We start from the raw sequence: 20,672 nt of genomic DNA, 5'->3' as shown, positions 1-20,672 counted from the left end.
TCTTTGAAACACAACCCACAGTCGGCCCTGTGCTGGGACATTCCTCAACACATATCAGTTCTGGCTCAGAGTTGGTAACTCTTTTGCCAGTAAATCCACAAGGTCCTGGGTTCATATCCCACTCTAGGATTATGTGTTTAAAGAAAAACCTGAGCTAATATTCCAATGCAGTAGCAAAGTAGCATTGCACTGTCAGAGGTGACCTCTCTCAAGCGGGACATTAAACTGAGGTCCAGCTGCCTGTTCAGGTGGCTGTAAAAGTTAAGATCCCATGGCACTATTTCAAAAAAGAGCAGGAGAGTTACCAATAGTGTCCTGGTCAATAATTAGCTATCAACATCATAAAACGGATTCTCAATTCATTATCAAATTGTTAACCATATCTAATAGATTTTTAAAAATCAGCATATGATCATAGAATCCCTACAATGTGGATACAGGCCCTTTGGCCCAACAAGTCCACTCTGACCCTTTGAAGAGTAACTCACCTAAACCCATTCCCCTAACCTATATTTACCCCTGAACAATGCACCTAACCTACACTTTCTGAACACTATAGAGGATTCAGCATGGCCAATTCACCTAACCTGCACATCTTTGTGGGAGGAAACCTGAGAACCCAGAGGGAACCCACACAGACACCGGGAGACTGTACAAACTCCACACAGACAGTCACCCGAGGCTGGAATCAAACCTGGATCCCTGCCACTGTGAGGCAACAGTGCTAACCACTGAGCCACTTTGTTAGTCTGTGATGCCAAATCACCAAAGTAGAAGAAAGCTACAAGGGTAAATAGGGTAAATAGACAAAGTATTTTCCCTGGGGTGGGGGAGTCCAGAACTAGAGGGCACAGGTTTAGGGTGAGAGGGGAAAGATATAAAAGAGACCTGAGGGTCAACTTTTTTACGCAGAGGGTGGTACGTGTATGGAATAGCTACCAGAGGAAGTGGCGGAGGCTGATACAATTGCAACATTTGAAAGACATCTGGATGGGTATATGAATAAGAAGGGTTTGGAGGAATATGGGCTAGGAGCTGGCAGGTGGGACTAGATTGGGTTGGGATATCTAGTCGGCATGGACAAGTTGGACCGAAGGGTCTGAATCCGTGCTGTACATGTCTATGACTCTATGGCTCTTGGAACAATGTAAAAGCAATAAGTCTACCAAGTTTTGGTCTTTATCTAGCAGGATCTTTCAGCTATGGAGTATTCTGACTGCTGCTGAAGTGCCTTGACCAGAAAGCCACTGGAGCCTGCAGCAGGGTTCCTGTTTGCATCTCTGGTTCCCAAAACAATACTAGACAGCCGTCAACATTCAGAGAACTGTATTCCCAAACAACACTGCATTTTTTTTGAAAACTAACAAATTTCAGAAAATTTCTCTAAGATTGGTTACAAACTAGATTCTTCTTATGCAGTATAATATATTGATGAGATTTGTAATCTTGCCTTCAGGAGAATTGTCGAACACTGGATTCTCAAACATACCTTCTAAGCCTTCAGTACTGGAAAAAGACAAATCAGAATAATTCAATAGTAATTGAGCTTGCAGAGTGTTGTTCACAGACATTGTTCAAAATCAAAATTGGAATTATGTTTACTTCAGGAATCTACATTTCTGAACACACATTGACTCAGTTTGTTAGATAATGACTTGCTTCCCATCTTCACTTAATAGTTTAAAAATTTATGGTGCAAGTGTCATAGGTTTTCAGTATCAGTGGTATTCTCTGAGGTGTGGTGATGCCTGGTAGTAAATGGACAAAAAGCACACTTGTGGCTGAATTTTGCACAGGAGGGGGTGAACCTGCTCACTAACTTAAAAGTCAGACGCAAACCCATTTCTGTCAGCCCTGGAAACACAGCTCAGGAAGTTAATTTTCTGAGGTCGTGACTTTTGCCCCAACAAGGGACAAGAACAACCAAGCTGATGGCCAGCAATTCCGTATCCACAGCAGCACCACCGGGAGCAGTGGATGCTGCTGGGAATGCAATTATGCTTCAATGCCACTGGAAACCAGATTAAAGGTATCTGAAGCGGTTTCTTTGGGGCCAGTCAGACAGGCTATCATAAGAGAGGGGTGAGTGGGCAGGAAACAGTGGAAGGGAGACCAATACCTACACATTTCAACTCCCCCTCCCACTCAGCCGAGGACATAGAGGTCCTGGGCCTCCTTCACCACCGCTCCCTCACCACCAGACGCCTGGAGGAAGAACGCCTCATCTTCTGCCTTGGAACACCTCAACCCCAGGGCATCAATGTGGACTTCAACAGTTTCCTCATTTCCCCTTCCCTCACCTCACCCCAGTTCCAAACTTCCAGCTCAGCACCGTCCCCATGACCTGTCCTACCAGCCTATCTTGTTTTCCACCTATTCACTCCACCCCCCTCTCTGACCTATCACCTTCATCCCCACCTCCATCCACCCATTATACTCTTTGCTACCTACCCCCACCCGCCTCCCTGACCTATCACCTTCATCCTGACCCTCACTCACACATTGTACTCTATGCTACTTTCTCCCCACTCCCAACTTCCTCTCATTTATCTCTCCACCCTTCAGGCACTCTGCCTGTATTCCTGATTAAGGGCTTTTTGCCCAAATGTCGATTTTCCTGCTCCTCGGATTCTGCCTGTACTGCTGTGCTTTTCCAGCACCATTCTACTCCAGAATCTGGTTTCCAGCATTTCCAGTTATTGTTTTTACCCAATACCTACACATTGCTGGTATGTGGGTGATGAGCCTGGTGCTGTGCTGCCATCCCCATTTCTCCTCATTCCTGCCCATTGCCCTACCATCTCCGCTGATTTTATAGCTCTCTTGCTTCCCATCTGCTGTCCAGGCTGTAAAAGTTCAATGTTAGCAAATTTCCAATGCCATCAATGATTGTGAGCTATGATATATTTTGTTCACCCCAAGTAATGCATGATGTTTACTTCCCTTTGCCTCTGCAATGGGCAATTTATCATCCTTAATGGTTTCAGCCTGAACTCATCCCCATTACAGAACTCAGTCTGCTCTGAATTCAAAGTCTTGCTACCTACTTTAAATCTTTCCTTCCTTATATCACCTAGACATAGAATCCCTACAGTGTGGAAACAGGCCTTTCGGCCCAACAGGTCCACACCGACACTTCAAAGACTAACCCAAAACAGACCAATTCCCCTATCCTATATTTACCCCTAACTAATGCACCTAACCTACACATTCCTGAACACTATGGGCAATTTAGCATGGCCAATTCACATAATCTGCACATTTTTGGATTGTGGGAGGAAACTGGAGCACCCAGAGGAAACCCACACAGACAAAGGGAGAATGTGCAAACTCCACACAGACAATCGCCCAAAGTTGGAATCGAACCTTTCCCAGTTTGTACAGCAGAGAAATTCTATTTATTTCAAAACGTAAAAGTAAAAGAAATTGAAGTTACCTGTCAGAATTGAGCTTTGTTGTATCATATGCTGAAAATAATTGAAACAAAATAGAATATTAACACTTGTACCTTAAAAAGCTTTAAGTTTTAAAAATTTCAGACTTAGACTTGAACTATTAAAACATGATGAAGTGCTTTCAGCTCGGCAGGAGTAGGAAAGCTATCCTGGGCCTCAGTGTTTCTAGACTTAAAAAAATGGTCAAGGTAAGTTCACCATAGTTCAAGAGGGCTCATTAGAGAAAGATGACTGATGGTGGTTTAATTGGAGGGTGACTGCATCTCAAGCAAGGGGAGAGGTTGAGAAGGAGAGTCCTTCACGGTGACCTCAGTCAATGTGGGAATTGAACCAATGATGTTGGCATCATTGTTGGCAGCGCAAATCAGCCTTCCAGCCAACTGAGCTAGCCAACCACTGTCTCTGGATTAGGGAGAGCCAAAAGTTTAGGAGAAGTCCCCATTTTAATTGACATCTATTGATTGCTGCCGGAAAGTATATGTCTGGATGTCAGGCAGGAACAGCAGGATTAAGTAACAGACTGCTATCTTTGATTAAACAGCTAGTTCCACTTACTGTCTAGCCTGACACATGAAGGAAGACAAAGCACCAAAGACACAGGGTCCATGAATTATTCATTCGGAAGAGAATGTTTATCCCTCCCCAGGCTACCTGTTCACAAGTGACTGGGCAGCCGATTGAGATTAATAAACATTTACAGATTTTCCACACAGCCTCCAATCCCATGGGTGGTGGCAGTTGGTTGAACTGCCTGCAGGTGATACAATGGAATAGGTGAGGGAGGCCAGTGCTCAATACAGATCTAGGGCTACTCGCTTACTGACAGCCTGCCCGAGATCAGCTTTAACCACAGGCTAATATAAAACAAAGAACTGCAGATGCTAGAGACCTGAAACTAAAACAGAATTGAGAGCTGAGTGTAGCGGAGAATAGGGAATCTGTGCTGAAAGCAAACCACGGAGTGTGATAATCTACCTGGGAGTGGGTGAAAATGGGATGAATATGCTGAAAGCAACCCATGTCATAACAGGACTGGGTGTGGGATGGGTAAAAAAAAAATCAGAGAAGGATGGAATCAGATTCTAAAGTTATTGTACTCAATGTTGATTCCCAAACAGAAAATGAGATGTTATTATTTGTGCCTGCACTGAGCAAGCCTGTGACAGCGATGCTGGTGTGTGAACATAGCGGTGTGTCAAAGTGTGATTAGGAGCTCCGGGTCACTTTTACTGACAGAACATAGGTGTTCTGCAAAGTGGTCACCCAAGCTACTTTGTGGAGAGGCTTCTCCTGATACACAGTAGTCTCGCTGCAAAGGATATTTGTTGTTTAAAAATTGGAAAAATATTGGAGACATGTGGGAGGGTTGGAATTGTGGTTGAGAGGAGGTGTTGGCTGGCAGAGAGTTGGGGAAGTAGGTGAGGGATGAAGAGAGAGAGGAAGAAGGAGGATGAGGGAGGTGATGGAGGGAGGAGAGAGGAAAGGTGGCAGTGGGCTGGGTTGGGGATGAACCAGGTTAAAAGTTGGGTGGTGAGCCAGGGTGTCATGGTTGTAAAGACACCCCTCCTGGTTTACCTCTCCTGTACACCTATTAGGGTTAACACTAATAAACAGTGTGAAAAATAAGTTAAATCCAAGGCAAACAACTCACCTTTACACCCTGACAGGTCCCTGCAAAACCATCCCCAGGGGTTCCTATGGAACTATTTCTGACATACCAGAAGTTTGGGATCCCAATGTAAGTTGACTCCTTGCAACTTGCAATTCCATTGTTTTCCCCAATAGTGAGAAACACCTGACCATTTGTCCCTACTGGGATCGGAAGATCTGGGTCAATCTTCTCGTGGTGTGATTTTTTTTTCTGGCACCACAGTAGGTAAGTAGTGGTGCTCAAGTCACATCATTTGCAAGCATAAAGGATGCACTCTGGTAATAGTTATGATTTACCTTTTGTTTTCAGTTTTCTTCTAATCAATGTCACAATCATAGCAAGGATACCAGCAAGTACAGCAACTGCTGCAACTGTGCTGACATAAGTCAGAGCATTCGATGTAGGAGGTAGCCCTAAAAGCACTAAAGATAAAAAGACCATTAGACTGTCAAATGGTGTACCTGATACATTAATATTTACATTTTGCTGTTGTTGTCACAGTCTAATATTGGTTCAGCAATTTGAACCAGCTACATTTATAAGATTTTGCCTCTCTTTCTGCATTATATTAAGAATTTCATATGAGCATTGATTTATATTACATTCATACACTATTAACATAATAAAATATCCCAATGCACTCCATTATAAAACAAAACATGGCATAAATCCACATAAGGAAATATTAAGGCAGACAACTAAAAGCTTTGTCAAAGAGATCAGGTTTTAAGGTGTGTGTTAGAGGAAAGTAAACTTGACAGCTTCAGGAAGAAATTCTAAAGATTAGAATTGAAGCAGTTCAAGGCATAGACATTATTGATGGAGTAATTCAAATGGGAGCTGTTCAAGAGGTCAGAAATAGAGGAGCACAGGTGACTTCAGCTCATTATGTCTATGCCAGTTGACGTGAAGCTATTCAGCTCTTAATTTGTAGGTCATCTAGGTTACAGCATTTCAAGTATATGACTAAGTAATATTTACATATTGTGAGGGTCACTGTCTCTACCACCTTTTCAGATAGTGAATTCCAGGTCTTCAGCACATCTGGATTAAAAGATTTCCTCTTACATCCCCTCCAAACTTCATACTTTGTGCTCTCGATCTACAGATCCTGTTTAGTGAGCCCTCAATCAAATCGGTCCTTCCCATCCAATTCAAGTAGTTTCTCATAATTTTATTCACATTCAATAAATCTCCCTTCAGCCTCCTCTGTTCTAAGGAAAACAACATTCATTCTCCAATCCAGGCTGCATGCTCATAAATCTCCTCTGCACCAATGCAATCACGTCTCTCCTATAGTACTGCGACCAGAATTACATGAAATACTCCTGTTATCGTTTAACTAGTGTATTGTCTAGTTCTAGCAGAGTCTCCCAGCCTTGGCTCACAAAGACAAATATCCTGTATACTTTCTTGATCACATTATCTCCCTTTCCAACCACCTTCAGGGATCTCAGGACATGCATTCGAAGGTTCCTCTGATCTCTCTGGTCAGTATCACTCCTCAGTATCCTACCATTTATTGCATGTTTCTATCTTTTTAGCCTTCCCCAAATGCATTACCTCACACTTATCTGGATTCAGCTTCATTTGTCTCAGTTTTGCCCACCTGACTAGTCCGTTGACGTCTTTCTTCATCATTATCAAACAGCCAGCCAATTTTTATACTGTTCACAAACTTTTTAATCATTCCCCTGCACTTAAAGCGCAAATCACCACAAGAAGCGATGGCCCAGTACTGAATCCTGCATAGCTCTACTGCAAACAGCCTTCTCGTCACAAAAACAAATAGCCATTCACCTTTGATTCCTGTCTCTGAGCCAGTGTTGGACCTGACCTGCTACTTTGCTTTGATTCTATGATTTTTACTTTGGTGACCAGATTATCAGGTAGGATCACATCACAAACCTTGCTAAAATCCATATAGGCTACATCAAATGCACTACCCGTAGTGGCACTCTTTGTTTCTGCATCAACAGAAATTAGCTATTGTGGTGCAGCCAATAAACTAACTCAGTGATCTGTTTGAAGAGACTAAATTGAACAGATCTTTTGGTTAACCACAATGAATTGCTTGGTCTGTTTCTGTTCTGTAAGATTCAATGAGTCCAAGAGCCAGACTACCTGATGATGATACATCCTATGAGTGTATGGAATGAGCTGTCAGAGGAAATGGTGGAGGCTGGTACAATTACTACATTTAAAAGGCATCTGAATGAGTACATGAATAGGAAGGGAATCCCGCATATGCTAGCATGTGGGATTAGATTAATTTATTATCTCTGATTGGTATGGACAAGATGGACTGAAGGGTGTATTTCCTTCTGCTGTACATCTCTCTGACTCCATGTCTCTATTCAGTGACAAATCTGGTAAAGGGAGAACTTGGAGGCATCAAGTATCCTTCAATTGGAATAAACTTTCAATTAGTTAATCTTCATGATAGTGTGTGCTGTGAAGCATCAAACTGGTATTAGCTTATGTTATTTTACTAGGATCACAAAATGTGTCCATGAAACAGCTTCCACAGTGAGTGTGATATATTATTTGAGTATGGAATACCTCATATTGAAACCTACTCCTGCACTCATTTAATGTACACTACCTTAGTGGGATCTACACATAGCTAGCAGGAGTAGAAGACCTTGTTCCTGGGAACTAAGGCTATTTATAGCACTTTTCCATAATTCTATCTGGAATTAGTGGAGCACAGACCAGAGATCCACCTGGGACCTTTTTTGATATATCGGACTAGAGCTGTAAAACACAGAGCATTTAATTTACTAACAAAGCCACACTCTGTCTCTTTTCTATCATTCAACACATGAAACCTATTCTCAGGTATTACATAAATGATGCATTCTTCTATAAATTCTCAAATGATTCGTCTAGTGGCATTAAGTCACTTCATTTTGACTAGATGTTCTAAACAGTACCGTTACAATGGGGAGCCTCGTCTGTCCATTGTCCAGATTCATTGCACTGGAGTCTCACAGATCCTTCCAATTTAAAGTCTTCAGCACAGTCAAAGTCACATATTGAGCCATAGCTGAAATTCCCAAGATGATATGAACAGTTCATGATTGTCGGATGATCAACATTCAGTTCCTGACACTTCACCACTGTGTTGGATTTCAAGAAGTGACGTTATTATGAGAAATGTATACCACTGGCCAATAATTATTGATGTAATTAATGTCAAAATGATTCTCATGGAATTGCATAACTTGAAATTATATCAATGTAAATAACACCAATAATAATTTTTGTACATGCAGCATCTGTACTAAATATCTTTTTCCAAAAATCAAGCAGCCACCAGACAAGTTCACTGCTCACACCATAGATGTGCTTAAACAGAGAAATGACTGGACATAGGATTGGCAAATGTGCCACTCCTAGGCTTTTACCAATGCTGCTTTTGGGACAAACACAAGTGAATAGGACAAAGAAGCAAAGGGCATAGGCTTTTTAATTTTGCCTCCCTTCCTGAGGGAAAAGGCATATTTGAATTTGCCTGCTGTTCCAATAGCAAAACCCATTCCCTGTTCTCTTCATCAGGGAACTGATGCTAAGAGCAACATGGAGGAGATTTTTAAAAATACAAATGTAGAAACAAAATGTTTTAAAAGATAATACTATTTGATTTTTGAAGCAATCATGTACCTTCACAATTTGGCATCTCATTTGTCCACTGCCCTAAGGCTGTACATTCCAGCTGGTTCCTTCCCTTCAAATAGAACCCCTTTGCACAGCCAAGGTCACACACTGAGTTGTAACTAAACGCTCCATTCGGATGGGAGCAGCTCATGCTACCATGCTTTAGACTCTTCGGTATGTTGCATCTTACAGCTGAAACAATGAAGACATTTTTATTATATATCACATCCCTTCATTTACATTGGAAAATGTCAGCCATCAACAGGGAAGAATTCTGACACAATCTTGCAGAGCTAATATGCAAAATCCAAAGTTCAAACTGATCATATAATTCAGTTAATTAAAGAAGAACTGAAAAAAAACGTATGTTTGAAGTAATGGCATCTCTGATTCAATGCAAATGTTTTTGGAAAAGAATAAATCCATTAAACTCAAGAAGCTTCTTTGATACCCATCCAACTTGCTTACAGTTTCACCTATCATTCAGTTATTTCTTTCTTCCAAGATACATTGAATGTTCACTTGAACCCATTAACATTGTTCACCCCTGTGCTCTTCTGTTGTGGTTTATTCTACGACTCCCGTTCTTTGGATGAAAAAGTTCATCCTGAATTTTCAATTACTGCCTCCTTTCATTTTTGTGGCCACCTTTGTGAAGTCTGTCTATAATTCTTGAATGTTTCAATTAAGCAAGATTTTACCTTCACTTTCTAAAGAAAATATGCCTTATTTATTAAGGTTTTCTCGTAAACTTAAATTCCTGATACCCTAAATCAGCTTGATCATCTTTGTATCTTCTCAAAAGTAACAATAACCCTAACTGAAGACAATTGTCATGAGAAAAACATTATGAGATAACAGGAGTTAAAAATAAATATTGTGCTTGCAATTTTGCATTTTATATTCAGCAGTTTTCTTTCTTAACATGGTCTTAACAGCCACCTTCCGCAACTATTCTGTCAGGTCTGATTGTGGATTGATCTCATAGACAACTTAAAGAGAAAGGTGGAAAAAGTTTACATTAATATAAAGTTAAAAATCACGTAACACCAGGCTATACTTTAAGTTTATTTGGAAGCAAATCATGACTACATTAATATAGTGCCTTTCACACCCATAGAGTGTCCCGAACTCTTCACATCGTAATAACACTTTAGGTTGAGTCACTGAGTGAATGTTGCAGCCATGTGGAGGAAGTTAAATTGCCTACACCTTAATTGCCTCATCTTCCGCCTAGGAACCCTCCAACCACAAGGGATGAACTCAGATTTCTCCAGTTTCCACATTTCCCCTCCTCCCACCTTGTCTCAGTCAAATCCCTCAAACTCAGCACCGCCTTCCTAACCTGCAATCTTCTTCCTGACCTCTCCGCCCCCACCCCACTCTGGCCTATCACCCTCACCTTGACCTCTTTCCACCTATCGCATTTCCAACGCCCCTCCCCCAACTCCCTCCTCCCTACCTTTTATCTTAGCCTGCTGGACACACTTCCCTCAATACTGAAGAAGGGCTTATGCCCGAAACGTCGATTCTCCTGTTCCTTGGATGCTGCCTGACCTGCTGCGCTTTTCCAGCAACACATTTTCAGCTCACACCTTAAATGAATACAAAGAAACTTCCAAGTGCCCCCAGTTTTTACTGACACAGGCTACGAGTGCAGGTAGCAACATTTAAGGTGGTGAATAGAGTACAAAGATTACTTTGTCTTGAATATAGTAAAACTTCCTGAGTATGGTGGAGCTGCACTCTTTCAAGCAATTGGGGTGCATTCCATCTTACCCCTGACATCTGCTCAATTGTAGTCCCATGACATTAATGATGTGGGATTCAAAACCCTTGATTGTCCAGATGGGAATGTTTAGACTTGTTCTTTTTAGAGATTGTAATTGTCTGGCAATCCCTTGATACATGCCACTTTACAAAGTTGAATACTATCCAAATCATGCTGCTACTGAGCAGGCAGTACTTTGTTCTCTAAGGAGTTGTAAATTAATCTTCTTCAAACTCAGACATCCCTTGGGGTGGCACGGTGGCTCACAGTGCCAGGAACCCAGGTTCCATTCCGGCCTTCAGTGACTGTGGGGAGTTTGTACATTCTCCCTGTCTCTGTGTGGGTTTCCTCCTGGTGCTCCGGTTTCTTCCCACAGTCCAAAGATATGCAAGTTAGGTTGCTGGACATGCTAAATTGCTTGTAGTGTCCAGGGATGTGTGGGTTAGCCCAGGGTTACAGGGCTAGGTGGGATTTTTTTTTTTGGAGGGTCGATGTGCACTTGTGAGGCCGAATGGCCTATTTCCAGACTGTAGGGATTCTGGGATATCTATATTTCTCTAATTCTATCCTCTTAATTGCTCAAATATTGGTGGCCACACTATCAATTGCATTAGGCCCTGAACTCTAGAAGGCTCTCCCTAAAGTTTTTTGCTTCTCTTTCTTCCTTTAAGTTGCTCATTAAAATGTATTGCTTTGATCGAGCATTTGCTCATCTGCACTAATATCACCTTGTGTGGCTTACTGTCAAAATGTTACTTTATAATTCTTCTGTAAACTCTCAGGTGTTATGCTACACCATTACAATTGTGGTGGTTGTTGTTGAATGGATCTGCACACAGCAATTCTCAGTGAACATCCTCACATCCAATCTCAGTGGTATGGGAGTGGGGGGGAAAAGTCATTAATAAAACAACTGAAGATGCTTGGGCTGATCGCAATAGCCATAGTAACTCCTGAAGTGATGCACTGGGACTGAGACAATTGACTCCCAACAAACCTAACAACCTTCACTCCTGCTGATTCTCATTCATTTCAATTGTATCAGGTTACCTGGATGCCATACTTGGTGTGTGTGTGTGTGTACATAGATCCCTGAAAGTTGCCACCCAGGTGGATATTGCTGTTAAGAAGGCATATGCTGTGTTAGGTTTCATTTCTGGAGGGATTGAGTTCTGGAGCCACAATATCATGTTGCAACTATACAAAACGCTGGTGCGGCCATACTTGGAATATTGTGTACAGTTCTTGTCCCCATATTTCGGGAAGGACATGGAAGCATTGGAAAATGTGCAGAGGAAATTTACCAGGATGTTGCCTGGTCTGGAGGGAAGGTCTTATGAGGAAAGGCTGAGAGTCTCGAACCTGTTCTCACTGGCAAGAAGAAGACTAAGAGGGGATTTGATACAGACATACAAGATGATCAGAGGATTAGATAGAGTAGACAGTGAAAGTCTTTTTCCTAGGATGACGACATCAGCATGTACGAGGGGGCATAACTACAAATTGAGGGGTGATAGATTTAAGACAGATGTCAGAGGCAGGTTCTTTACGCAGAGAGTGGTAAGGGCGTGGAATGCCCTACCTGATAATGTAGTCAACTCAGCCACATTAGGGAGATTTAAACAATCCTTTGATAAGCACAGGGATGATTTTGGGATAGTGTAGGGGGATGAGCTGAGAATAGTTCACTGGTTGACGCAACATCAAGGGTCGAAGGGCCTGTTCTGCGCTGTATTGTTTTATGTTCTATTTGCCTCTATAGTTCTCTGCAGCAAGTGACTCCGGGCTAAAGACAGTCAATTGTTCTCTCCCACCATTTACTATGAGCTGTTGCCTCTAACCAGTGACTGTGACATTAAATAATTAATGTATAAATTCCCTGCATCTTAAGCAAAAAAAATGTGATTCTGGAAGGAAGGACGTTGGAGAGTAGAGGTTCTTCGGAAGAAAAGGAAGATGTTATCCAAGCCTGTAGTGCTATTGAACTGTGTGATTCTCCAATGATTTTCTTCTCCACCCAATACAACCACATTTTTGTATCTGTCTGTATGTATGTGTAGGACTTTAAAGGGAGTTAGAGTTTTAACTAGTAAAGTTGTATGTTGCTATTTTATAGTTATTTTCCTGTGGTTAGAATTTACTTATTTTAATCATTTGCTATTTGATGACACTGTCAGTGACCCATACCGTCATTTTGCAGATAATTGAGAGTAGTCTGATGGGATGTTAATTGGCAGGACTGAAGTTGTCCTGTATTTTATAAACATATTATGCCTGTGTGATTTCCCATTTGCTCACATGGATGTCAGTGTTATTGTTGTGGTTAATGCATGTTACAGCATTAGTGCACATTCCAACTGCACAACTGATGGTCAGTGTGATCACAGCGGTGAAGTATGCCTAACACATACATGGCTAATCCTTCAGCACAGTTTAATGTAAATCTCTATTGGGATGTGTGCAGGTCATTCAGGTTGAATTTGTTCTGACAGCTCACAGTTGAATATAAATTTCAAATTTAGGTAAATATGAATTTAGGTACATTTTGAGTTTATAACATTCATTGAAATACACACAATTTCAAATACAGAACAGCTTTCCATTAATTTAAATGATAATCTATGTAAAATTCTCCAGTACCTTTACAGTTAGGGATCTGTGCTGTCCACTCTTTATTGGCTTGACACTGAATACGTTTTGACCCATGCAGTACAAATCCCTTATTGCAGCTAAAATCACATATTGAGTTATAACTAAAATTTCCGATGCGATGGGAGCAGTTCAATGCTCCTTGTTCAGGCTGCGTCAGTGTCTGGCAGGTTACAGCTGAAATAAAGGATCAGAACTTAAATTAGGACGTTGGAATATGGCACAAACTGAATACTTTTCTCGCAGTATTGTGGATCTAAAACCAGCTTTCCTTAAAAGTTTTGTTATCTCTCAGAAATAAACACAGTACCTTTGCAGGTGGGACTGTGTGCTGTCCACTGTCCACTGGCTTGACATTGAAGTCTGCCTGAGCCGTTCAGTATAAACCCTTCATCACAGTTAAAATCACATGTTGAATCATAACTAAAGTTTCCAATGGGATGGGAGCATCTCATTGTTCCTCGTTTGGGCAGTGTCAGTGTCTGACAGGTTACAGCTGAAATACAAGACTGGAATCTCAGTTTATTTTTAAACATGTGACGCCTGATGTGTATGGGTAAAGATACAGAGCTGGAAAGGCAAAGCCAGCTTTGACTGAAGAATTTAAAGCCAAACTTAGAAAGGAATATTCATTTGATGAGTGACAACATTATGAATGGAGCAAGTTTATTATTACATACTGAAGTCCACCCACTTCCCTAAAAATTAAATCTACATAGTTGTTAGTGTATTAGATTCAGTTGTAATGAAGATCTCCAGTGGGATTGAAGCCGTTGATAGCTCTGCTTTCAGGTTGTCATCAGTGTCTGACAGATTATAGCTAAAATACAAGATTACATTATCAATGATAGATGTTTAAAAATTTTGAAGGCTGAACTGGTTTGGAAGTACTCAGTATTTTACAGGTGTGCAGGCAACTGGGGTTGTTGCATCTTTGGTATATCATTTTAATATTTGATGCGTCATCTAATGTTCATCAGTACCTTTGCAGGTGGGAGTGTGTGCTGTCCACTGTCCACTGGCTTGACACTGAAGTCTGCCTGAGCCGTTCAGTATAAACCCTTCATCACAGTTAAAATCACATGTTGAATTGTAACTAAAGTCTCTGATGGGATGGGAGCATCTCATTGTTCCTCGTTCGGGCAGTGTCAGTGTCTGACAGGTTACAGCTGAAATACAGGATGAGAATTTATAATTAGAATAATGCGAGATGGGATATACCACCAGTATATTATTTTTTCAACATTAAAATAATACAGATGTAATATGAGCTTTTTCAGTTTTGCGTATCAATTTCTCCAGTACCTTTACATAAGGGAGTATCTGCCGACCATTGTCCACTGGCCTGACACTGGAGCTTGTCTCGACCATTCAGCACAAATCCTTCATCACAGTTAAAATCACATGTTGACTTGTAACTGAATTCTTCAATGGGATGAGAACAGTTTATTGTCCCTTGTTCAGGAGGAGACAGTGTCTGACAGTTTATAGCTGAAATTGAAATGTTTTACAAATTTAAATGCAGCAGGCCTCTAAAAGATGAAGCACATGTGCATAAAAACCGAGGATTGTGTTCATGCCCTGAAGTTATTGAACTCAGTGTAGAGTCCTGATGGCTGTAAAGTGCCCAAGTGGTGATGAGGTGCTGGTCCTCCAGTCTGTACTGAGCTGGAACACTGCAACATGGCCAGGATGGGGAATTAATCATGGAAATTAAAGGGATGGCCGGTGAATTGAATAGGTATTAGCATTCCTCTTCACCATAAAGGATGTAAATCGTATCCCAGAAATACCTATAAACAGTAAATGGAAGGAAGGGAGGGACTCCAGAAAACTACAAATACCAGGAAGTGGGACTGAGCAAATTGTCGAAGCTGTGGCTGACAATTCCTTGGATCGTGATCAACTTCTTCCTGGAATCTTAAAAGAAGTGGCTAGTGAGACAGTTGATGCATTGATTTTAATTTTCCAAAATTCCCCAGATTCAGGGAAGATTACCATAGGATGGAAATAGCGAATGTAGCTGCTTTATTCAAAAGAGGGAGGAAGACAAAAAGCAGGAAAGCATAGGTCAGTTAATGAAAATTTTATATGAGGAAAATGTTAAAACCTGTTATTTTATACATTATAGTAGGGGACTTTAACTAAGTTTAAGCTCATCAGGTAAAGTCTACAATATGAAAGGGAAATCATATCTGACTATTTTATTGGAGATTTTATAGAATGGCAGTGCAGGCTTGAGTGACATTGGTTGATGACTGCCCCTAATATGTATGTTTGCACATGCTTAATAAAGCAGGAGAATCGACGTTTCGGGCATAAGCCCTTCTTCAGGTTTATGCCCGAAACGTCGATTCTCCTGCTCCTTGGATGCTGCCTGACCTGCTGCGCTTTTCCAGCAACACATTTTTCAGCTCTTACCTCCAGCGTCTGCAGTCCTCACTTTCTCCATGCTTAATAAAACAAAGTTAAAAATCACACAATACCAGGTTATAGTTAAACAGGTTTAATTAGAAGCACTAGTTTTTGGAGTGCTGCTCCTTCATCATGTGGTTGTGGAGGCTAAGATCATGCTCCCAAAATCTATAGCCAAAGGAGTCCAGTGTCATGAAGATGTGATACAGTAAACAATCTTAGATAAACCTTTCATCTTTTGTAGTGGGATATGCTGGTTTCTGTTCATTAATATGTAAATTCCAGAACTTCCTTTAAATTACATTCTCAATATAGCTCAAGTTTTTAAACAGTAGGTGTGAAGTCTGTCTGTGTCCCAATGCTATGTCAGACTGACAAACCCTCTGTATAGTTTTGCAAAGTTTTACATGGATTCATCTAGTTTTTGAGCAAAATAAAATGTAATTCTGTAAAAAGAAATTTACCCCATAAGTTTATATGTGTGCACATGTAGGAGTGACAGATTGAGTGTGCGTGTGGATGTGGTTGCATGTGAGAAAGTGTGTGTGTAAGCTCGGTTAAGTGTATGTGTGAGTGTGATGGGTATGTGTGAGAGGGTGTATGTGTTGGTGTGAGTGTGGGGCGTGTATGTATGTGCATATGAGAGAGAGCTTGTGTAAAAGGGAGGGCCTGCGTGTGCGCTTGTGTGAGTGTGTGTGATGAATGAGTGAGAGAGTGTGTGTATTGTGCATTGGGGTCACGTGTAGTATGACATGAACCCAAGGTCCCAGTTGAGGCCATTCCCATGGGTATCAGCCTCTGCTCAGCCACTCTGCATTGTTGTTTGTCCCAAAGTCCACCTTGGAGGATGGTCCCCCAAAGGCCCAAGGCCCAGACTGCTGAAGTGTTTCCGACTAGGAGGGAATACCCCTGCCTGGTGATTGTTGTTCAGCATCCATTCATCGATTGTCATAATGTCAACTTGGTCTCGCCAATGTACCATGCCTCAGGGCTTCCTTGCCTGCAACGTATGAGATCGACCATGTTGGCCAAGTAACATGAGTACCTAACCTCCACAACCACCTGATGGAGGAGCAGTGTTCCGAAAGGTAGTGCTTCGAAATAAACCTGTTGGACTATAATCTGGCGATTTTAACTTTGTGCACCCTAATCCAACACCAGCACCTCCAAGTCTTAATGAAACAAATAATTTTAAATTGATGATAAACATAAAGTTCTTCAATACCTTTACAGGTTGGAATCTCCTTTGTCCACAGTCCATTGGCTTGACATTGAAGCTTGTCAGACCATTGTAGTACATAACCTTCTGTACAGTTAAAGTCACAGACTGAGTTGTAACTGAAATTTCCAAAGGGATGATAGCAGTTCATTGTCCCTTGTTCAGGCTGAGTCAGTGTCTGACAGGTTACAACTGAAATACAAAATTAGCATTTGCGTTTAGAGTTTTGAAAAATGGGATAAACTAAATGTTTTCTCAACCTTAAAATAGTACAGATGTGTAGTCAGCTTTATTGACGGCTTTGCTTCAGTCTAAATTTACTCTAAAATAATCAGCTACAACAAAATTTTGTATTGAAAAGTTCATTTGTAAAGTGGAGCTTAGGTTTAATGTGTAAACTACTGTAGATATTGAACCATGTTTTTACAAAACATAAAGTGCATTGTCTATTAATTTGGTGCAGGCAATACCTTTACACATGGGAATCTGTGCTGTCCATTGTCCAGAAGCTCCACACTCCACTCTCTCTGATCCTATCAATGTAAATCCTTCAGCGCAGGAGAAGTCACACGATGATCTGTAACTGAAGTCTCCAATTGGATGGGAGCAGTTATATGTTCCTCTGTCTGGACTCTTCAGCACGTTGCACTTCATGGCTGGAATATGAATGACATAGTTAACGTGCTACCTAAACAGACTTGGCGGGATCTTCCCAGCCAGTGGTGGGAAGTGAACTTGGTTCAACAGTATACTGAAGGCCAAGATCCATTTCCCACCCAACCACCAACTGAGTCAGTCATTTAAATAGGGAGAAGGTGAGGACTGCAGATGCTGGAGATCAAAGCTGAAAAATGTGTTGCTGGAAAAGCGCAGCAGGTCAGGCAGCATCCAAGGAGCAGGAGAATTGACGTTTTGGGCATAAGCCCTTCTTCAGGAAGAAGGGCTTATGCCCGAAACGTTGATTCTCCTGCTCCTTGGATGCTGCCTGACCTGCTGCGCTTTTCCAGCAACACATTTTTCAGTCATTTAAACAGTCAATTAGTGATCTTCAGGACATATCTCCCCCCCAGGTTGTAATTATTTCAGCATCAGTCACATAATCCCAGAACCTGCACTAATGGGTGCATGATTGACAGATTCAACTCACTGTGGGTAGGTGTGGCCACTGAAAGCAACTGCTGTGCCCTTGTTTCCAATCCCATGTCCCTATTTCTCCATGTCCCCCCACCCTGTGAGATTCCCCCAGTTAATACTTCCCTTTTCCATGGATGACCCTTCATCGTGGGAGCCTGGGGGATGTTGTCCCAGGAACAGTCACCACCTTCAAAGTGGCACCATTGAGTTCTGAAGCTGCTGGGCCTCAGACTGACCAGCAGCTCTTGTTGGGTGGGACTTCCTGGTCCACGGTTCTCATTCCAACAGAGTTGAGTGAGTTTCTGTCCAGGTTTTTCTGTTTTTGGATTTAGATTTTGCCTGAACAGTTAATTGGAAACTAGGACACTGCCTGACTTTTCTGGCATGCGCTAAGTTACAGGATGAAGTCATATCCTGAAAGTGGCAAATTTAGAGCCACTTGACTTCATGAAATTGAAGTGTTTATTGTTGAGGGGTGGAGGAAATCATGCCTGGAGAAGCATTGGTCACATCTAAAACTGAAGTGTCAACCTGCTGAAGATACAGTACAGGACTATTTATTTGATAATCAGCAGTAATAGTAAGCCATTGACAATGCTAAGTGACCCATTAAGAATGAATCAGATCAAGGCTCTCAGTTCCGTTACACCCTGAAGGTGAATGACAAACAACTGACACCCTGAGATGACAAGGTTCCACAAATATTCCCTCAGTGATAGGAGGGACAAGCTCATAGTGTAAAAGAGAAGACTTCGCCATGTGCATATACCTTCAGCCATAACGTCTAGGTGAATGCTTCAGCTTGATCCGTTCTTCCTGAGATTTACAAACAGATCAGTTTGGAGCAGGAAGAGGTTATTCAGGCCCCAAGCCTGATCCCCCATTTGATAAAGGTGTGAGTTCTATCTGGACAACACAACTCAAGATCTCATTACAGCCATTGTCCAACTATGAATAAAACAGCGTAATTCGGGCAGTGAGTTAAAAGTGGCTGCCTATGGCAGAAGGAAGCCTTTGCCTGAGTGTTGTATTCGGGAGCCTGGGTATTACTGAAGTCAAGGTGAATTGGTAAGAAAATTATCCACTGGCTGGAGTCATACCTAGCATGTGAAAAGGTGGCTGTGATTTTTAAAGGCCAATCAACCCGGTTCCCTGACAATGCTGCAGGAGTTTCTCAGGATTGCATCCTGGACCCAACTATCTTCAGCTGTTCATCGATGGACCTTCGCTCCATCATAAGGTCAGAAGGTGAGAATGTTTGCTGATGTTTGCACATTGTTCAATACCTAGGGAATGAAGCAGTGCATGGCTGCATGCAGCCTGCATAACGTCACGCAAATAAGTAGCAAATTTCACACCACGTAAGTGCCAGGCAATTGCCATTGCAAGAATCTAACCACCTCTCTTTGACATTCGTTAGTATTACCACCGCTGAATTCCCCACCATCTGCATTTTAGACATCAAGATTGACAAGGAATTTAATTGGACAAAAGTGAGAAGTGCAGATGCTGGAGATTAGAGCCAGCATCTGTACTGGAAAAGCACAGCAGGTCAAGCAGCATTCGATGAGCAGACAAATCGACGTTTCAGGCAAAAGCCCTTCATCAGGACCTTTAATTTAATTTAATTGGACCAACCACAAATATTGTGGCCTTGGGCCAGAGACTGAAAATTCTTAGGTGAGTAAATCACCTCTCAAATCCTAAGGCACAAATCAGGAGTTTGATGGAATACTGCTTGCTTGCCTGGTTAATATGCAGCAACAACATTCCATTTGATTCAGGACAAATCAGCCTGCTGGACAGGTACTTCATATTAAACATTCACCCTCTCCAACACAGTGGAACTTTAGCATCAGTGTAAACCATTTACAAGATGCACTACAGAAAATTTTCAAGGTAAGTTCAACAGCATCTCTAAATCTGCAACCTCCACCACCTAAAAGAACAAGGCAAAGGATGCATAGAAATACTACCATCTGCAAGATCCGCCCCAGGCTTTTATTTTTTTCATTCATCAGATGTGAGTATTACTGGCTGAATGATATCCTTTTATTACCCATTCCTAGCTGCCCTTGAGAAGTTGGTGGAGAGCTGCCTTCTTGAATCACTGCAGTCCATTTATTGTAGCTAGACCCACAATGCCAACAGGAAGGGAATTTCAGGATTTTGACCCTGTGACAGTGAAGGAATAGCAATATATTTCCAAGTCAGGATGCCGAATGGCTTGGAAGGGAAGTTGAAGGAGGTGGTTTTCCTATGTCCTTTTAGATGGAAGTAGACACGTGTTTGGAAGGTGCTGTGTGAGGAACCTTGATAAAATTTCAGCAATGCATCTTTTAGATGTTACACAATGTTGCCACTGAGCATTGGTAGTGGAGAGATTGGATGTTAGCAGGTGTGATACCAAATATATTGAAACATGTAAGTTCTTGAAGGATCGTGAGAGGGTAGATGTTGAAAGGATGCTTCCCTCATGGAAGAGTCCAAAACACAGGACTATATTTAAAATAAGGGGGTTCTCACTTGAGATGGAGATGAGAAGTTTTTTATTTCATTCAGAGGGTCATGAATCTGTGGAACTCTCTTTCTCAGAGACTAATGGAGACAGAGTCATTGAATAATATTAAGGCAGAGATAGATAGTTAATTGACTAATAAGGGAATCAAGGAATAGCTAAGTAGACAGTAAAATGATGTATGGGCCGCAATCAATTCA

The 20,672-nt window shown here is 41.6% G+C and overlaps 1 protein-coding gene across 4 annotated transcripts in view; it reads right to left on the bottom strand.

Annotated features, from left to right (window-relative positions):
* LOC122554483 (P-selectin-like) overlaps nt 1-20,672 on the bottom strand; it is a 62,805-nt gene that overhangs the window by 9,703 nt on the left and 32,430 nt on the right. For 2 of the 4 annotated variants that reach the window (XM_043699585.2, XM_043699587.2), the window contains 11 exons: nt 17,291-17,476; nt 16,827-17,012; nt 14,492-14,677; nt 14,170-14,355; nt 13,497-13,682; nt 13,178-13,363; nt 8,773-8,958; nt 8,043-8,228; nt 5,403-5,528; nt 3,437-3,467; nt 1,451-1,506 (listed from right to left, as the gene is read on the bottom strand). In XM_043699585.2, coding sequence (XP_043555520.2) covers nt 1,451-1,506; nt 3,437-3,467; nt 5,403-5,528; nt 8,043-8,228; nt 8,773-8,958; nt 13,178-13,363; nt 13,497-13,682; nt 14,170-14,355; nt 14,492-14,677; nt 16,827-17,012; nt 17,291-17,476 — 1,701 coding nt within the window. The remainder of the gene's footprint in view (nt 1-1,450; nt 1,507-3,436; nt 3,468-5,402; nt 5,529-8,042; nt 8,229-8,772; nt 8,959-13,177; nt 13,364-13,496; nt 13,683-14,169; nt 14,356-14,491; nt 14,678-16,826; nt 17,013-17,290; nt 17,477-20,672) is intronic. The other 2 variants (XM_043699586.2, XM_043699588.2) reach the window with 2 other exon arrangements.

The sequence above is a fragment of the Chiloscyllium plagiosum genome, unplaced genomic scaffold (genome assembly GCF_037043375.1).
Source record: "Chiloscyllium plagiosum isolate Xiang-an unplaced genomic scaffold, Cpla_swu_hap1 HiC_scaffold_9, whole genome shotgun sequence".
In the NCBI taxonomy this organism is placed as follows: Eukaryota; Metazoa; Chordata; class Chondrichthyes; order Orectolobiformes; family Hemiscylliidae; genus Chiloscyllium; species Chiloscyllium plagiosum.
The sequence above is the reverse complement of the archived record's forward strand: the minus strand, read 5'-3'. Positions and strand labels throughout refer to the sequence as shown.